The sequence below is a fragment of the Chelonoidis abingdonii genome, chromosome 6 (genome assembly GCF_003597395.2).
Source record: "Chelonoidis abingdonii isolate Lonesome George chromosome 6, CheloAbing_2.0, whole genome shotgun sequence".
In the NCBI taxonomy this organism is placed as follows: Eukaryota; Metazoa; Chordata; order Testudines; family Testudinidae; genus Chelonoidis; species Chelonoidis abingdonii.
This window is the reverse complement of record NC_133774.1, coordinates 64,777,233-64,795,476: the sequence shown is the minus strand read 5'-3', so window position 1 is coordinate 64,795,476 and position 18,244 is coordinate 64,777,233. Positions and strand designations below refer to the sequence as shown.

Here is an 18,244-nt window from a genome sequence, read left to right as displayed (position 1 = left end):
ACTGTCCTTTTTAGCTACAGACGTGCTTTAGGACACAGATTACACTGGTCTACAATTTTTGAGAAGTCGTCTGCTTCAGAGATAAAATGTGGTATTTATTATGTATTTTGATGTGCTGAATTCAAATATGACAATTAAAACAACTGATTGGCTACTGTTTCTAAGATATTTAAGTTTTTACATTTTATGTCTATGTATATTGTGTAGATAGTAGAGTTTTAATCATAAATTGTAAACCTAGGTCTTTTCATGTGTTTATGGTTGCTTTACATGATAATATTTCACCTGTCCTGTTTATGTAACACTTTAAAAATCAGCAAAAGGGTTATATAAATAAAATTTATTATGAAACAAAAGGCAAAAAACTATTATGTACATAGTTTAGTCCTATTCAGTGTCTACTCGGCGCTTCTTGGCTTGTCTCTTGTATTCATTAAATGGAGCATCTCTTGTCACTGTCCAGCAATAGTCTGCAAGCATTGATGGGCTCCATTTGCCCTGATAGCATTACTCCATTGTTGCAATGTCCTGGTGAAATCGCTCGCCGTGCTCGTCGCTCACTGCTCCACAGTTCGGTGGAAAAAAATCTAGATGAGAGTGCAAAAAATGTATCTTTAGTGACATGTTGCAACCAAGGCTTTTGTATGCCTTGAGGAGGTTTTCCACCAACAACCTGTAGTTGTCTGCCTTGTTGTTTCCGAGAAAATTTATTGCCACTAACTGGAAGGCTTTCCATGCCGTCTTTTCCTTGCCACGCAGTGCATGGTCAAATGCATCATCTCGAAGAAGTTCACGAATCTGAGGACCAACAAAGACACCTTCCTTTATCTTAGCTTCACTTAACCTTGGAAATTTTCCACGGAGGTACTTGAAAGCTGCTTGTGTTTTGTCAATGGCCTTGACAAAGTTCTTCATCAGACCCAGCTTGATGTGTAAGGGTGGTAACAAAATCTTCCTTGATTCAACAAGTGGTGGATGCTGAACACTTTTCCTCCCAGGCTCCAATGACTGTCGGAGTGGCCAATCTTTCTTGATGTAGTGGGAATCTCTTGCACGACTATCCCATTCGCAGAGAAAACAGCAGTACTTTGTGTATCCAGTCTGCAGACCACGCAAGAGAGCAACAACCTTCAAATCGCCACAAAGCTGCCACTGATGTTGGTCATAGTTTATGCACCTCAAAAGTTGTTTCATGTTGTCATAGGTTTCCTTCATATGGACTGCATGACCAACTGGAATTGATGACAAAACATTGCCATTATGCAGCAAAACAGCTTTAAGACTCGTCTTCGATGAATCAATGAACAGTCTCCACTCATCTGGATCGTGAACGATGTTGAGGGCTGCCATCACACCATCGATGTTGTTGCAGGCTACAAGATCACCTTCCATGAAGAAGAATGGGACAAGATCCTTTTGACGGTCACGGAACATGGAAACCCTAACATCACCTGCCAGGATATTCCACTGCTGTAGTCTGGAGCCCAACAGCTAGACTAGAGCCAATCAACAATTTAAAGCATCATTTTCGTTCTCAGTGACCCAGAATTAGTAAAGTTTGACTACATTTATTTCAGAAGCATTTTGGCTGTAGAGCAGTGTAGCGATGCACGATGAACAGACAATAACTTATTAAATAATTTTTATAATACTAGAATAGATTTGTATCGTTTCAGGGAACAGATTTTATGAGTTGATTGCTGAATGTTTACATGTGAAATAAAATCATTTGATGGCCAGAAATAACATTAAAGCTTGTTTAGGTTATTCCAAAATAATAAATTGCTAATGTATCTGAAATGTTTTTGTAGACCGAAGGTGGCATATACTTCAAAATGGAAAATAGTTGACTAATTCTTTCTTCACCTTCCTCCTTCAAATGCTACTTCTAATTTTAGAGGAGCAAATTACCTTCCTGGTTTTCTTTGATCACTTTATGACATTGCCCCTATATCTAACAAGTTACTTTTGAGTGTTTATCATAGATATTATCCTACTTCTAAGTCTAATTCTTCCTATTAGTGATTTTTTTTTCTATTTTTTGCTTTTTAAGATAATCAGGTTATTGTATATTATTTAACATTTCATACTTCTGTAGCATTTAAAGTTAATCAGGTTGAAAATGACCATCCCAACTTTCTATCTTAAATTTCTCACAAATTTATAATCTTTCTTTGTAGATAAGAACTCATGAATGGATGCATCCACAGACCAAGCGGTTAAAATTTAATATTCTTTTGACAACTTATGAAATTTTGCTAAAGGATAAGGTAAGTCATAATTTTAAATTATTTTATTTTCCATTAATAGAGATCACCATTTATCCTGTACTGCAACATATACAGTTGTACTTGCCGTTACATTTATTTTTGTTCCTGAAAGTGTGCATACTTTATTTTATAAACATGATAGATTTTCTATAGCAGTTTAGGTTTTTCTTCAAATTTCTGAGACACATTGATTTGTTTCTCCAAGCTATTAATGCTACTACTACCCACTGCCATTCTTTCAAATTTGACATTGAACCTTGAGGAGTGACATCAGAATGCCACAGATACAGCACAATATCCTGTAATTCAGTTGCAGTGTTTGGTCAATGTGTGTTGATGATGACCAGCAGTGTTTTCATATATCACTTTGAAGGCACTCCAATTAACCATGTGGACTTCAGAGCACTTAGAGCTTCACAGTTGAACTTTAAACAAAAAACTGGTTTATACCTTAATTATCAATACAAACATCACAACAGCATGTCAGAGCATCATGCCATAATTATTTTGTGGTTAACTGACAGGTTTTTTTCTCTTCTTCTTCCTGTTCCTAGCAGCAAGTGGTATGTTCTCTCCCCTTTTTCTGTTTTATATATTCTGGGAAGAGGGACCATGGTTATTTCTTTTTATAGTGTACTTTGTACTGCCTCATGTGTAATAGATAATGTTCCTGTGAATTCTTGCAGAACCAGAGAAAGCTAATTGAAAGTCTGAGCTAATGGAACCAGAGGAAAGCTAATGGAGGCTAATGACGTATTGAGGCCTGAGTTTTTGTTGATATAGCTCACACTTCAGCTAACTATAATATTTTAACAATTCAGAACTCTTTTTCTGCTGTTGATCCCAGCCAACTTAAAAGACACAGTTCAGTATTAAAACACACTGGTGTCCATATACCATTAATTTAAAGGTTTGATAACAAACATTATATCCAGTTATAGGTTACTCTGCTTCCTATTTGGCGTGTGAAAGGAACTGGCAGAACTAGTAGTTAGTTTTTTAAGATTTGAATTTTATTTATTTATTTGAGAAAAATTAATATAATATTGCCATAATTCTAACTATGAAATACTTCTTTAACATAATTTTCTTTTATTTTTTTAAGTCTTTCCTTGGTGGTCTAAATTGGGCATTTATAGGAGTGGATGAAGCTCATCGTTTGAAAAATGATGATTCCCTTCTATATAAGACGCTAATAGACTTTAAGTCGAACCATCGTCTTCTTATCACTGGAACTCCTCTGCAAAACTCCCTCAAAGAGCTCTGGTCTTTGCTGCACTTCATCATGCCAGAAAAGTAAATAAAATTTTTCAGACTCTTGTTAGTATAGTTATAGTATTCTTAAACAGAAAATTTCACAGTGAAAAATATTTTAAAATATCATATATTTAAACATGTAGCAGATGCATTTATTTTTCATGCCACATCTGACAAATAACTTGGATAATACTTTTAAAACTTTTCTATTTTAGAAAACCATTAAAATAAATGGATTGATACTGAAAACCAAATTCCTTAATATGAGTTACAACCCTGACAGTATGCCTCACCTTGTTTTGGAGGATAGTCTCTACACAGTTAATTCTCAACATCCTTTCAATCATTGTCTTTGAGACAGCTAATAAGGTTGTCAGTTAATGTCAATTATGTTTGCATAACAAAGGTCTGTCTGTCACACTGTCCTCTAATAAAGCTTATTTTTGTCCATAAAATACAATGGGAAATACAGTGTCATTGGTTCCTGTGTAGAAATCTGTATTGATTCAGAACCAGTGATGCTGTGTGGCCCATTGCACTAAACTAAACACTATTGAAAATCATTGCCTAAACCTCTCCCACCCCGCCAAAACTACATTTATATAAAAATGCAAGCAATTTGAACAGTAATTTGGTTTTCACTGTGCTGTTAATATATTTGCGTTTCTCTCAGAGCTGTTTGGGAGTTTTCCGTTGACATGGTTTTCTTCTAGAAAATGCAGTTTCTGCAAACTCAGGTTTTTCTACTGTGAAAAATTTAGTTTTGCTGAAATACTTTGATTTTCTATTGGGAAAATCTAAATGAAATATTTCAATTTTGGTTGGCTTAACCCAAATTGGATTAATCGATGTTTTGTTGAACTGATCTGAAACCAAACGAAACTGCATTTCCCTTTCAGTGCATTGCTTAATGGGAGTTGTAGTTCTGATCCCCGTTCTTAACGATGGGCTGGGTTCCTCAGAGGACTTATGTCTCCCATAATACAGTGTGGATTTGCCTCTGAGCTGCATGATGCATTATGTGAGAAATGTGACTGGATGAAGTACAGGAAATGTAGTCTAGGCCAGGAAACCTGACCCATAGAGGAAGACTAGGAGCACCAGGCTCTCATACTACAGTTTCCATGAGGCAATGTACCACTGTGAGCAAAGGCAGTTTATTTATTGAACTAACTCAAAATGAAGCATTTTCAGTCAGTTAATAAACCAAAATGAAACATTTTTAGTTTGCGGAATATCAAAATGTTGCATTTCTTGATCAAATATGTCAAAAAGAAACATTTGTGTTTCCTGATCAGAATTTCCTTTCCACAAAAATTTATGAAATTTCAATTTTTCATCTTAATTCAGGTTTAAAACAAATATTGAAAAATTGGTGTCTTCTACAGGAGGATATCGTAGGTGCCAGTTATAATAGGCCCAGGGAGACTAAGCTTCCTCTGCAACACAGCCACTGATCCCTGCCTTTCAGAGCACGGATGCCTTGGACATGTGCACTCCGCCTCTTCCGATCCCTGCTCCCACCACTCGCCCCTGGCTGCGCTCCTCCTCTCCTAAACCTCCCTCCCCCGTAAGGCCCCCGCCGCTCGGCATAACCCTACTCCTGCTAAGTAGTAAACGGCAATTAGGTGTACCTGGGGGCAGCGAATGCTCCCCTGCAAGTTTTTGTACTTGTTCAAGTCAGGTGGGAGGGGTGGAGAGTGCAAGCCTTGTGGGGGGTGGGGATGGAGGAGAGGAGGGACTTGGCTGGAGCAGGCAGGGAGATCTAAGGGAGGGGGCGGAGCAGGGGTGGAGAGTGGGTGGGGTCTCGGTGGAGGAGGCTGAGTGGGCCTGGGGTTTCAGGGCAGAGCCCCGTTCTGGGCTCCGGGGGAGCTTCCAGCGCTTGGGCTAGCCTTCCCAAATGCGAGAGACATGCGCCACCCATGGAAGATATTCTGAATTTTGCTCCAATGTGCTCTTAGTTTGCTTAAATGACTCGTCATTTTCTTTTCTGCATATATTCACTTTCTAGTCCATGTGCCTCGCAGGTCATCCACAGTGCATCAGTGCTTAATTTTTCAAACATTACAAAGGAATAGAAAAACTTGATACCACTAAAATCTTTTATGTTACCTTAAGGTTTTCTTCCTGGGAAGATTTTGAAGAGGAGCATGGCAAAGGGAGAGAATTTGGCTATGCAAGTCTTCACAGAGAGCTTGAGCCATTTCTGTTACGGCGGGTTAAGAAAGACGTAGAAAAATCTCTACCTGCCAAGGTTGAACAGATTTTGAGAATGGAGATGAGTGCATTGCAGAAGCAATATTACAAGTAAGTGGGCTACCATGAAATAGCCAAAAAAATCCAAGAAAAACAAACATGTAAGTGTTTGCCATATTTTATTGAGTCTTTGCATGATGCTAACTGCTAAACAGATATTTTTCAGCATGTAATAAAGACTTGTAGAACCCGCTTAGGTAAAATCCTGGTCTTATTCAAGCCTGTGTGATTTTTGTCATTGACTTGAATGGATCCTGGATTTCACCATTAGTATATGCACTCTGCTCTTCAGATTTGTTTTAGTGGAATTCATATTAATTTAATTCCTTTCAATCAGTTTGTCTTATATAGGATACTTGTGAGTTTTATGTTTGGAGCTTCATTCTTTTCATCCAGTTACTGCATATTTTAATAGCTGCCTGCCATCTTTTGTCTCCTCTTTGCTCCTTCCCTCCACCCTCCAAAAAAAATTTGTTAGGAATTACACTACATATTCTCTATCATAGGTGGATTTTAACCAGGAATTACAAAGCCCTGAGTAAAGGTTCAAAGGGCAGTACCTCAGGCTTTTTGAACATCATGATGGAACTCAAGAAGTGTTGTAACCATTGCTACCTCATTAAACCACCAGATGACAATGAATTCTATAATAAACAAGAGGCCTTACAGGTAAAAACACTTTTTTAATAAAATGATTCTCTTAGTTTTCTTCTATTTCTGAAACTTGCATGCAAGTGGTTTATACATTATTTAGCTATTTATCAGCTGTCTTATTGAAGTATACTATGTAAAGTGAATACTTGAACTTGTGATGTGCATTTTGTATTATAGATATGTAATTGAATAGATTTTGTGTTGTAGTTAGTATTGTGATGTTTCCTTTATTTCTGAATAAAGATAGAGCTGATTTGATTAAATTCAAAGGAAAGTAGTCTCTTGGGTTGAGAATTTGGGACTGTGTTTTGAACCAAAGCAAAACTTGACAGATTTTAAATCAATCTGAAATAGAAAAAATGAAAAGACCAAGATGCCTCTGTAATAACTATTTTCTAATGCCGTGCAAGTATAAACCTATGTGAATTTGTAGCCAAGTGTACCATAGAATTACTGATGACAAATACAGCATTCTAAACAATCAATACAGTACACCCTTGCTACAACAAACCCCTGGAGATTCAAGCCATTTAGTTGTTCTAGGCAGGGGTTCGTTAAAGGGAAAGAGTCCTGCTGTGGGGATGAGGGTTTTGGCTGACACCTCAAGCCCCGCAGCGGCTCCTCCGGCCCTGTGGCTAAGGCAGACTGCTCCTTCAACTCCTGGACTGTGTCTGAGGCAGACAGTTCCTCTGGCCGCAGGGCCTCAGGAGCACTCTGCCACATGGTGGGAGGAGTTTTTGCCATAGCCCAGGTGCTGGAAGAGCTGTCAGTCCCCTGGCTTGCAGCCCTGGAGCCAGAGGAGTTCTCATTCCTTCACAGCAGTCCTAGGATTTGAGGTGGGATCCATGGACCAGGTTCGCTATAGCCCAAGGTTTGCTATTGTGAAGGGTGTTATAGGAAGGGTGTGCTGTAGTGACAGAAGTATGGGCCTTTTTGTATGTTTTTGAAGATCAGAGAGGAAAAATTATTCATTGGCTCTTTTCTCATTTTAAATATTTTTCAGAGAAGTACTGAATTCTGCAGCGACAGCCCATGATTTCAACCCAGTCTGCATTTTAAATTAGTTTCTAAGAAGGCTGAAAGATAGTTATCTTAAAATTTGGCATATTGAGTATAAATCATACATAAATCGTAGGCCATATTTGTCAGAAATGCTGCTTCATTCATCGTTTTAATAAATGCATATTCAAAGTGCTTCCCTGTTCCAGTTTAATAAGATAATGAGTTAGCATTAGTGAAAAACTGTAAATGATGTGCAATTTCCATCTTAATTTTACCTTAATAAATGATATTTCTTATGCCCTGATGAGAGAGACTTATACTTGTGCTTAAGTGTATGCAGCTGAGTAGTCCCATTGATTTCAGTGAAGCTGCTATCATGGTTATAGTTAAGCATGTATGTACATTTTTACGGGATTAAGACCTTAGCTGATCATATCCTTGTGTAAGGTGCCATGCACCTATTCCACTGTATAAATATTAATTTCTAATGAATGCATCTTTACTATGTACAGAAGATAATGGTGGGCAACTCAATGTGCTGCTGTACCTAGGGGACAGCACACTTTTTCCAGGAACTCAGGAATACCCCACATTCCCTCAGGCTAAACTAAACTAAAAATAAAACAAATCCAACTAGTTATAGCATAATTTAAAAAAAAAAACGGTAAAGGAAATGGAAGGATTGGATGTGAAGAGATAGGGGAAAGAGAGAGTGTGAGAGGAAAAAATACTATACTGTTTTACTTTTAAGGCACTTACTTTTATATTGTTTCAAGTTTCACCATGATATTGTTTCACTTTTAAGACATTACATTGTTTTATTTTTGTTTTACCTTAAAAGCACTTGGATACCATAGTGATGTTCTAAAATACCCGGATAACTTCTCCGTTACCTGAACATCTCCTAGGATAGTAACATATTCCTATAGCAATTGTATTTAGCCACAAAGGTAACTCTGTATAGTCAAGATCTTTTGGTTTTGGTTTTTATTTTGCTTAAAATTTCCCAGAAAAATATCAGTGTTTATTAAAAACTGGCGAAAATTGGTGCCAAATGTTGATTTCCCAGTTTTCTGGATAAATAATGCGCTTAATATAGGGTGACAGGAAGGCAGAAAAATGCAACAAATAGAGTAAAAATAAGAGTATTGAAAGGAAAAACAGTTTAATGCAGTGATTGTTTATTTAATGAAGTATATTTAGCTGCATAATACCATATTACTGTACGTACATCTTCCTGAAAAGAGAAGCATCTTGGTACCCCTAGGGTGAGGTCAGATCAGATTACCAACGCTGCATCTCTCCTTCCGTATCAGAGAGACAAGTCCATAGAATTCCAGCACTACTTTTCTTTAGGACTCAATCACTGACATACACACACACATCCCATTTGTGCGTGTGTGTGTGTGTATATGACACTATGCTGCCTTATGCTGCCTTACTTTAACAGACAGCCTCACATTTACACTTAAGTTAATATTAACATACACACATTCACCTAATATAATATATTGGATTTTCTTAACATAATCAATATTTTAATGTACTTAAGTGGTCCAAAATTCAGGTGAAAATTGTTTTAAAAAGGATAGCTTTTGTAACATCTGGGGATTTTTTAAAAATAAAAATTAAAGGGCCTTATGTATAGTATACCAAGGTGAATGAGTTCCTTAGTTGGAAGTTCCAGGGAAGTTTTATATTAAGATAGCATGAACATTCTTCTGGCTGCTGCTACTGACTAGGACAGCCCAGCAAATTATATTTTAGGGAGTGAGGAGTCATTTTAGATTAAATGTTTGAAGTATCAAGAAGTTGCAAGTATATGTATGATGTGAAAGGTCTCATCAGCTGCCTAGCAATCATGGCTCTCACTGCACACCTTTGCCTGCTTTAGGCAGGCTAAATTCATACTGTCCTGTTATACTGAGGTGGAATTGAATATAAGATCCTGATTGTTTTGTTCATTAATTATTCAACTTTTGATTCATGCATATGGTACACTGTCTACAATATAATAAAAAAAAGTACTCTTCTTATCACAGAATACTTATTTATGTGGATTCATTTTGTAATAAAGAATTTTAATATTCCTGCAGCATTTAATCCGTAGCAGCGGGAAACTAATCCTTCTTGACAAGCTACTGATTCGCCTAAGGGAGCGTGGCAACAGAGTTCTTATTTTCTCTCAGATGGTGAGGATGCTGGACATTCTAGCAGAATATTTGAAGTATCGTCAGTTCCCCTTTCAGGTAAGAGTTTAATCTTGTTCTTGTACTGGCCTAAGGAGTCTACATTCTCTTTTAGCATTTAATGTCTTAATGTCACCTTTATTTAGCAGAAAATGCCTTGCCAAATGACCTTTACAATTTTGCTTAAGAAAAATTAACCAGTGTTTTATATCCTTCCTGAAGACTGAACTTATGAACAGAAGATTAAGACTAGTAATATAGCCTAAAACTTATTTTGAAACTGCATTGCTGGATTTAGGGGGAACATGAGGTGGAGTGTGAGATTTCAAGTTATTGTATTTTTTTATGGCTGTACTTTTGTCAGTTCAGAATTCAAATTTACTATAATTAGTGGTACATTGTAAGGACTAACCTTTATATAGATGTGTATTTTAACTGGAGCTTTCGACCTTTCTAGAGACTAGATGGATCAATAAAAGGGGAATTGAGGAAGCAAGCACTGGATCATTTTAATGCAGAAGGATCAGAGGTAGGCTACTGTGTGTTTTCATTTATGGAATTTGCTATGTCTTTTTTCTATTACTTATATTTTTTGTTTCTTGCTATTAATAATTATGATAAAAACCATTACAGTAAAAGTCAAGATTTTTAGGGCTTAAAACCAAGGAAATTTAGCATTAAGATTGAAATGTCTTCCTTATCTATCTGGAACATAATGTTTACAACTGTTAATAAATCTTCTAAGTAGAATTTATTATTGGAAACATTGACAAAATAATTCATTATAGTGTATTGGCCATATCATAGTACCTCACACTTCTTCAGCACCTTCCATCCAAATATTTCAAAACACTTAACAAACATAAAGTATTAAGCCTCACGTGTGTGGGATATGACTTCTAGTTCTGTGCTTTTGCAACAAGACTATGCATCTTCTTTATCATAAAATATGATTCTGATTACTTGTGTAAAATAACACTTTCTTCAACCTTAAGAAAAGTATATACTTTTACACTAGATCTGGATATTAATTGGATTATCCTTTTGTTATCTAACAAAACACTATAAACTGATTCTTATAAAAATAGGATTTTTCTTAGAGTAGAGTTTACTTTCTTTATTGGATTTTCCTGTGTACATAACAATTCAATGTGTGGAGTAAAGTTCTGTACTTGGGAAGCTGTTTCCCCTCACCTCACAAAGGAACCAACAATTTGTCCAGAAAAGTCTATTGCAGTATTGTTCTAATTAGATTTCTAAGCATGTAGCTAAAAATTCATTTGTTAAAAACAATTTGGATCATGAATCTTCTACTGTTTCACATCCGTTTGTGTATACATTAAGTGCCCATGATCATATTATTTAGGTTTAAATGAGACCTACAACTAATTTTATCCAAATGGTCACAAATATTCTGCTTCATAGTTTAACTATTTCACTTATTCTTTCTGTTGGTGTCTACCTTCTAAAATCCTGGCTCCTTTTGTCATCCAGCATTAGGAGATAACCTGCACCAAGAGATGAGTCATCTAAATTTAGCAAGACTCCCTTTTGCAGCAGGGAGTCCCACATCCTTGGGACTTCGATCATCATGAAAATCTACCTTAATTTTTACTAATATATATGTGTATATGTATACACACACACACACTTGTGATCAATACTTATTGGTTATTATATTGTGGTAGCAGCAGGAACAAGCTCCAGTTACGGACCCAGGATCCTACTATACTAGGCATTGTACAAATACACAATCTAAAAGATTGTTCTGCCTCAAAGAGCTTGCACAATCTAAATTCATTTAAGTTCAGATGGATTTTTGGCTGGATTTTGATACTGTATTTATGATGCATTTCTTTTTTTTTCCTACTTTCAGGATTTCTGCTTTTTACTGTCTACAAGAGCTGGAGGGCTAGGTATAAACTTGGCATCTGCTGACACCGTAGTTATATTTGATTCTGACTGGAACCCACAGAATGATCTGCAGGCACAAGCTAGAGCTCATAGGATTGGCCAAAAGAAACAGGTATGTATTTCAGCTTTAAGCTCCAAACCTGCAATGAGGTTCTGTCAGTTGCAGGATTGGAGACCAAAGTCTGCGTACATTTTTAGAGCAATAAATATTGGGTTCATAGTTAACTCTCAATACAATATGTTTGTATATTTTTGTGTATAATACATGTAAAATCTGTGTAAGTAGGATGCTGACTTTAATAACAATAACCATGTTAGTTGCTAAAGAATTTTCATTTTGCAAAATACACATTGGAACAACTAGAGAGACAAGGTGAGTGAGGTAATATCTCTTTTTGGACCAACTTCTGTTGGAGAGATGAGCTTTCTTTGTCTTTCTAATATCTTGGGACTGACTGGGCTACAACAGCAGAACATTAGAATACAACATCATACATGAGAACAATAACAGATCTAATGAGAAAATAATTGTGTAAACAATTTTTTTAGTTAATGCTCATTGTCACACTAGTAAGTTTGTCATAGTGCATTCATACTGCTGTGCTCCCTAAATCAAATATAATGTGAAATTTCTGCCTTGCAAGAGCTTAACAGCCTTAGATTGACTAAAATAGAACTTTTTCATTGAGCAGCTGGAATTTGCTCCTTTATGGCAATGAATACCAAGTGACAGCTGTAAAGTAGTATGGGGGAAGCTGTGGGTCTGCCACAACTGTAGTATGATTTAAGCGTGAACTGTGCATGGATGTTGTTCTAGAAGATAGCTGAATCTATGTGCATCATCACTGGAGTTTGATTAAAAGTTCTGGAATTTCGCTATTTAGGAAACTGCTTATGGAGGTACTTGAATGAAAGAGCTGATTCAGTCTGTAAACTAAATTTAAATCTGGAAACACAGAACAACAATGATCAGGACATTGAAAACAAAAATGTGCTATTTTTATTTTTTCTTCCTCTTTTTACATAAGTTTTTTGTTAGTCTTAGATTAATTTAAATGTAGTTTTAATGTGTAACTTCCAAATGTTTGTCAAGTTTTTATGTTTTTATACATAGGTTAATATTTATCGGCTAGTCACAAAGGGATCAGTAGAGGAAGAAATTCTTGAAAGAGCCAAAAAGAAGATGGTGTTAGATCATTTAGTAATTCAGAGAATGGACACTACAGGGAAGACTGTACTCCACACAGGTTCCACTCCTTCAAGGTATATTGATACACAATCCAGAAAGGGTGATAACTTTTTAATATATTGGCATCTAATTAAAATAATTTTACTTTTTTAGCTGTTGAGTGAGGAAGTATATCTAGTGAACTTGTATATGTAAAATTTAAAGAATTCTTAATTCTGATTCAAAATTACTTTTGCTACCTTCAAAAATCCTTTTTTCATATTGCATGTTAGATACAACTTTTTCTAACAGTGCACTGAGAAGAAAACTGGCTTGAAACACGATGAAAAAATTTGTCTCACTAATATAAAGTTAAGGTGTTTTCTGTAAATAGTAACAATGAAATTTAATTTCCTGTATTTTCAGCTCTACTCCTTTTAATAAGGAGGAGTTGTCAGCAATTTTAAAGTTTGGTGCTGAGGAACTTTTTAAGGAACCTGAAGGAGAAGAGCAGGAGCCACAGGTAAGCAGGGCTAACTTTCTACATATACTGGACACATCAATCTAATCTTGTTTTCAGTCTTTTAATGGTAACAAGAAATGTTATTTTTTCAGGAAATGGATATAGATGAAATCTTGAAGAGGGCTGAAACACGAGAAAATGAGCCAGGTCCTTTAACTGTAGGAGATGAGTTGCTTTCCCAGTTTAAGGTACTGCTCTCTATTTATTTCTGTTAGTGACAGTTTCCTTTACAATACAGATATTTGTTAATTTACAGAAATACCTGAAATACCCATCTTATCTTTATTCATATGTAAAAACCATATCAAATTAAGGAAATTCATTAAACTTTTTTTCACAGATCACTTTTCACATGCACAAAGTGGTTGTCTTCAACATGAGGTTTTAAAAAAATATCTAAACTTGACTTATTTTGCCTGATCAGTAAGACATCAAGTAATTCACCTGCTGTCCGTTCAGTTGCAGCTTTACTGTGATATCTATAAGCTGTTCATGTCAAGATTGGCATATACATCTAACATTGTTTAAAAAGGGTGTCGGGGTAGTGGGAGTTGGTCGCATCCTCTAAATTTAGGTTGCTTAATACATTCATTTTTAAAAGCTCTGTGGTGGTTTGTTTGGAGAAGCTTTAACATCTTTGAAGTTTGGCATGGAGAAAGCTCTTGGGCTAGAGAAGTGTCTTTTCTTTGTCAAGTGAAATTCCATCAGGTTTAGCTGAATTATAAACAGTTAAAATAACTATTTGCCAGTCTTGGTTGAATTCCTGAGGAAAATTTTGGCAGTGTCAAAATAATTCCTGAGGAAAAAGCTCCACCAAAACGGAGTTAGGTTCGAGAGAATGTATCTGTAGTTTAAGGGTACAAAACATTACAGGGACCTTGTAATTGTCCCCAAATCAAGCATTAAAAGGCTAAAAAAAATAGAGACAAAGTTACACTTAAACAAAGTTCAAATATATTAAGATAAGAAATGTACAATTAGGGCACCAAAACAACCTTAACTCTGCCTTGTAGTGATACCATAAAATGGCCAAATGACTATGATTAAGGCTAAGATTTTGTCATGCATATTTTTAGTAAAAGTCACAGGAAGATCACAGCAATAATGAAAAATTCACGGAAGCCCGTGACCTATCCGTGACTTTTTTACTAAAATTATGCATTACAAAATAGGGAGCTGCAAGTTCCCCACACCACCCAGGGGTGCCTGCCTCGGAGCTGCAAGGTCCTCACACCAGTGGTGACTCCAAGTTTAGGGCACCCTCACCCAGAGCCACTGCAGGTGCTTGGAGCTCCCAGGCATCCCCACCGCCCACAGCGGCTTTATGCTCCAGGTGCTGTCCATGGTGGTCAGGAACTGCGGGAGGGCCCACGGTGGCAGGGAGCTGCGAAGCAACCCCACTGCTCGCAGCAGCTGGGAGCTGCGGGGCACCTCTGCTGCCTTCTGTGGCTGGGAGCTCAGGCCCCGCAGTTCCCAGCCGCCAGGAGTGGTGGGAACCCTACAGCTTCTTAGGCGGTGGGGGCTCAATTCACAGAGGTCTCTGGAAGTCATGGATTCTGGGACCTCCATGACAAAGTCGTAGCCCTATCTATAATTAAGGCATTTTAATGTTTGTACTCCATATTTTTTTCATACTCATCCCACCACCACCACGCAGTGTCACTACAAGGCAAGGTGTTGTGTGTCATTCATGCATAAGTGAAAAAAGAGTGCATAATGTATACATTATATCTAGGCATAATTGGAGTGAGTTGTAAATATAAAAGTATGCGTATGCTGTCATGAATATATGAACCATATTTTTCTAATATTATAGTTTGTAATGGTGTAGAAGTAGATTCCTGTACTCTTATTGGCTCTTAAATGTGTTCTGCTTTACAAGGTGGCCAATTTTTCAAATATGGATGAAGATGACATTGGGTTGGAGCCCGAACGAAATTCAAGGAACTGGGAAGAAATCATTCCAGAGCTCCAAAGGCGAAGATTAGAAGAGGAGGAAAGACAGAAGGAGCTTGAAGAAATTTATATGCTACCAAGAATGCGAAACTGTGCAAAACAGGTATCTTTGAGTTGTGAAGAAAAGTTTGTCATTTCTCTTTCCTTATTTTTTTTTTTTAATTACAGTGTGTTTTAGATAAACTGAGAAACATTTTATTATTAATTTTGGCTGTGTAACTTTGTGACTTATTCCTTTTCAAAATTCCAGATCAATTTCAATGGAAGTGAAGGGAGGCGTAGTAGGAACAGAAGATACTCTGGTTCTGATAGTGATTCTATCTCTGAAAGAAAACGACCCAAAAAACGAGGAAGACCACGCACTATTCCACGAGAGAATATTAAAGGATTTAGTGATGCAGAGATTAGGCGGTAAGATGGGGGGGGGGAGAGGGAACTGCTTGTTTATAGTTGTGAAATGAAATTTCAACAGATTATAGTTTAAAACTATGTAACAAAGTCAATTTTTACTGAATTTGGATTAAGAATTTTTATTCTAGGCATTTGGGTATTCTTCTCTAAGTACTTATATGGTGCTGACATAATGGACTATTAATACATACACAATGAGATCCCATTTTAATATGGTATACTATTGAGTATGATGCCTGATTGACTTGTTTCATAGTATGTACAGCTCCTAATCCCTGCATTCTCCCAACACTGCACTTTCAAAAACCAGTTGTTACAATGGTGAGAAATTTTTATAAAATATGTATGCGTAGGCTAAATATTTTCATTGTCATAGTTATTTATATAAAACCATAGGTGGAGAAAGAGCCTGCACATCTTTGTGGGAAGACCTACAAGAATCCGAGTGGGTTTTGTTTTGAATTTCTCACCATTTGTAATTGAATTCCTGTGACATGATGCTTTAAGTTTTTAAAGCCGTAAGAAATCACTTAAGCTAAGGCATTTTTTGATGTGATCCCTTCAAATAGGGAAACAATGTTTGGCATGAGGGAGAAAAATAATTACACTTCCACCCCAATATAACACTGTCCTCAGAAGCCAAAAAAATCTTACCATGTTATAGGTGAAACCACGTTATATCAAACTTGCTTTTAGCTGCTGGAGTGCGCAGCTCCTTCCCCCCAGAGTGCTGCTTTATTGCATTATATCCAAATTCGTGTTATATCGGGTCGTATTATATTGGGGTAGAGGTGTACTTTTTTTAATCTTATGTTTTCAGCATGTTGTAAAATGCTGATTTGTTACAATCATTTTAATAGAGAAATTTAAATACTTATATTATAGAAACACTTGAAAAATATTTTGGGTTATAAACATAATTTTAAACTTTAAGATCCTCATTCTCTTTCCATTTCATCTTGCAACATTAATGAATTGCTGCTTTTTTTCCAAGGGTGCTTTTGTGACTGCAGTAGTAACTCGGATTCTGATCGTGTGCAAAAAGGAAATTGAGCTGTTTTGCTTCCTCTTTATCCCAGATGTTTCATATTTCTTAATAACCCATCATCCACATGTGATCCTTTTAATTGTAATAATATTCCTTCTCCTTTCTGCCATGTATCTTAAATCCTAATTGAAATAATCTGTCTTGAATCATTTCCTTCTTAACTACACCAGAAATAATACCTCTGAATTCACTATTTACTGTAAATCCACATTTGATCTTATGACTAAACTCATCCAGTTGCTTTGAATATGTCTTGTGAAACTAATAAAGTAATTTCTGAAATAAATTGTAGCTTCTATTGTTTTATTTATATTATCTAGTAAACTTAATGAAGCATTTGTTTTTAAATGTGGATTATCTTGATTCATAAAACTTCCCTAGTGATTTTTCTTTTTAGCATTATCCATATAACTTGGTTTTTATATTGCAGTAAGCATATTATTCACTGTAGTTTTTAAATCGTGATTAGTTAAGCTTACACTTAAACGGTGCAATTATTTTCTGTTATTAGGTTTATCAAGAGTTACAAGAAATTTGGTGGCCCTCTGGAAAGGTAAACCTATTTGATTATAGTTACATAGCAGTTTGAAATTTTATAAGATTAAACATCAAAACAGTGTACCAAGAATCCATATCTTGAAAAGAGAACACTGTGCTAGTCTGTTACCTTAATAATAATAATAATAATTAATAAATTATCTGCATATTCTTTATTTTTCTTTTTTCATATGTACTGAATGCCAAAAGGATACCACAGGTCATTTAATCTGATCCATTTTGGAGGACTGTTCACTATGTCCTTCTGAGTACTATCTTACTTAGCACAGTGTTAAGTCATCTTCAGTGATGGCTATTCGGCCACCTCATTTTTTAAGCTATCATAAAGCCTGTTCAATGCCTATTCAAGTTTTATGAAAAGACTCACAATGTTCAGGCCCCAGTTGCCCAGTTAGTGTTACTGTTAAGTATGTTTTTCTAAGGTCAGTCCTCATTTTTCTTCTTAAACTGTGTTACTCTGCGTTATGTGAGCAATTCATCTCTTTCTTTCTGTCCTTCTTTCTATAGACTGTGAGGTCATGTTACCAGTCATTGTCAGTGTGAGTGTGTCTGTCTCAAACACACACTATGTACACACTCCAATACTGTATAAGTAAAATTAGCTCCCTTATTGTTCCTGTTTGTCTTGTTTTCTCATCGCTAGATCACTTTTACTGACATTTTTACAATTTCTCTAGTTTTTCTATAGCATTTCTAAACTATATTGATCAGAACGGCAAACAACATACCAGATGTGCATGCTGTAGGATGAATGCAGATTGACATTACCTCTCTAGTTTCATATTTTGAAGGCGTCATTAACAAAGTGTCAAAGCTTCAGAGCTGTAAGAAGAACTTGTGTTTTATTACAGGCTAGATGCTATAGCTAGAGATGCTGAATTAGTTGATAAATCTGAGACAGACCTTAGGCGATTGGGGGAACTGGTACACAATGGATGCATTAAGGCTTTAAAGGACAATTCCTCTGGACAAGAAAGAGCAGGTACAGTATGTTTGAGCAAAACAAAATGAAATAAAAAGACGTATCAATAATAAGTT

At 36.2% G+C, this 18,244-nt stretch overlaps 1 protein-coding gene across 3 annotated transcripts in view; it reads left to right on the top strand.

The window, feature by feature from the left end:
• CHD1 (chromodomain helicase DNA binding protein 1) overlaps positions 1 to 18,244 on the top strand; it is an 82,285-nt gene that overhangs the window by 46,607 nt on the left and 17,434 nt on the right. For all 3 annotated transcript variants that reach the window (XM_032772384.2, XM_075067121.1, XM_032772383.2), the window contains exons 13-26: positions 2,181 to 2,270; positions 3,376 to 3,566; positions 5,646 to 5,834; positions 6,290 to 6,452; positions 9,536 to 9,688; positions 10,086 to 10,157; positions 11,505 to 11,654; positions 12,657 to 12,805; positions 13,137 to 13,233; positions 13,326 to 13,421; positions 15,116 to 15,292; positions 15,440 to 15,600; positions 17,160 to 17,201; positions 18,058 to 18,188. In XM_032772384.2, coding sequence (XP_032628275.1) covers positions 2,181 to 2,270; positions 3,376 to 3,566; positions 5,646 to 5,834; positions 6,290 to 6,452; positions 9,536 to 9,688; positions 10,086 to 10,157; positions 11,505 to 11,654; positions 12,657 to 12,805; positions 13,137 to 13,233; positions 13,326 to 13,421; positions 15,116 to 15,292; positions 15,440 to 15,600; positions 17,160 to 17,201; positions 18,058 to 18,188 — 1,861 coding nt within the window. The remainder of the gene's footprint in view (positions 1 to 2,180; positions 2,271 to 3,375; positions 3,567 to 5,645; positions 5,835 to 6,289; positions 6,453 to 9,535; positions 9,689 to 10,085; positions 10,158 to 11,504; positions 11,655 to 12,656; positions 12,806 to 13,136; positions 13,234 to 13,325; positions 13,422 to 15,115; positions 15,293 to 15,439; positions 15,601 to 17,159; positions 17,202 to 18,057; positions 18,189 to 18,244) is intronic.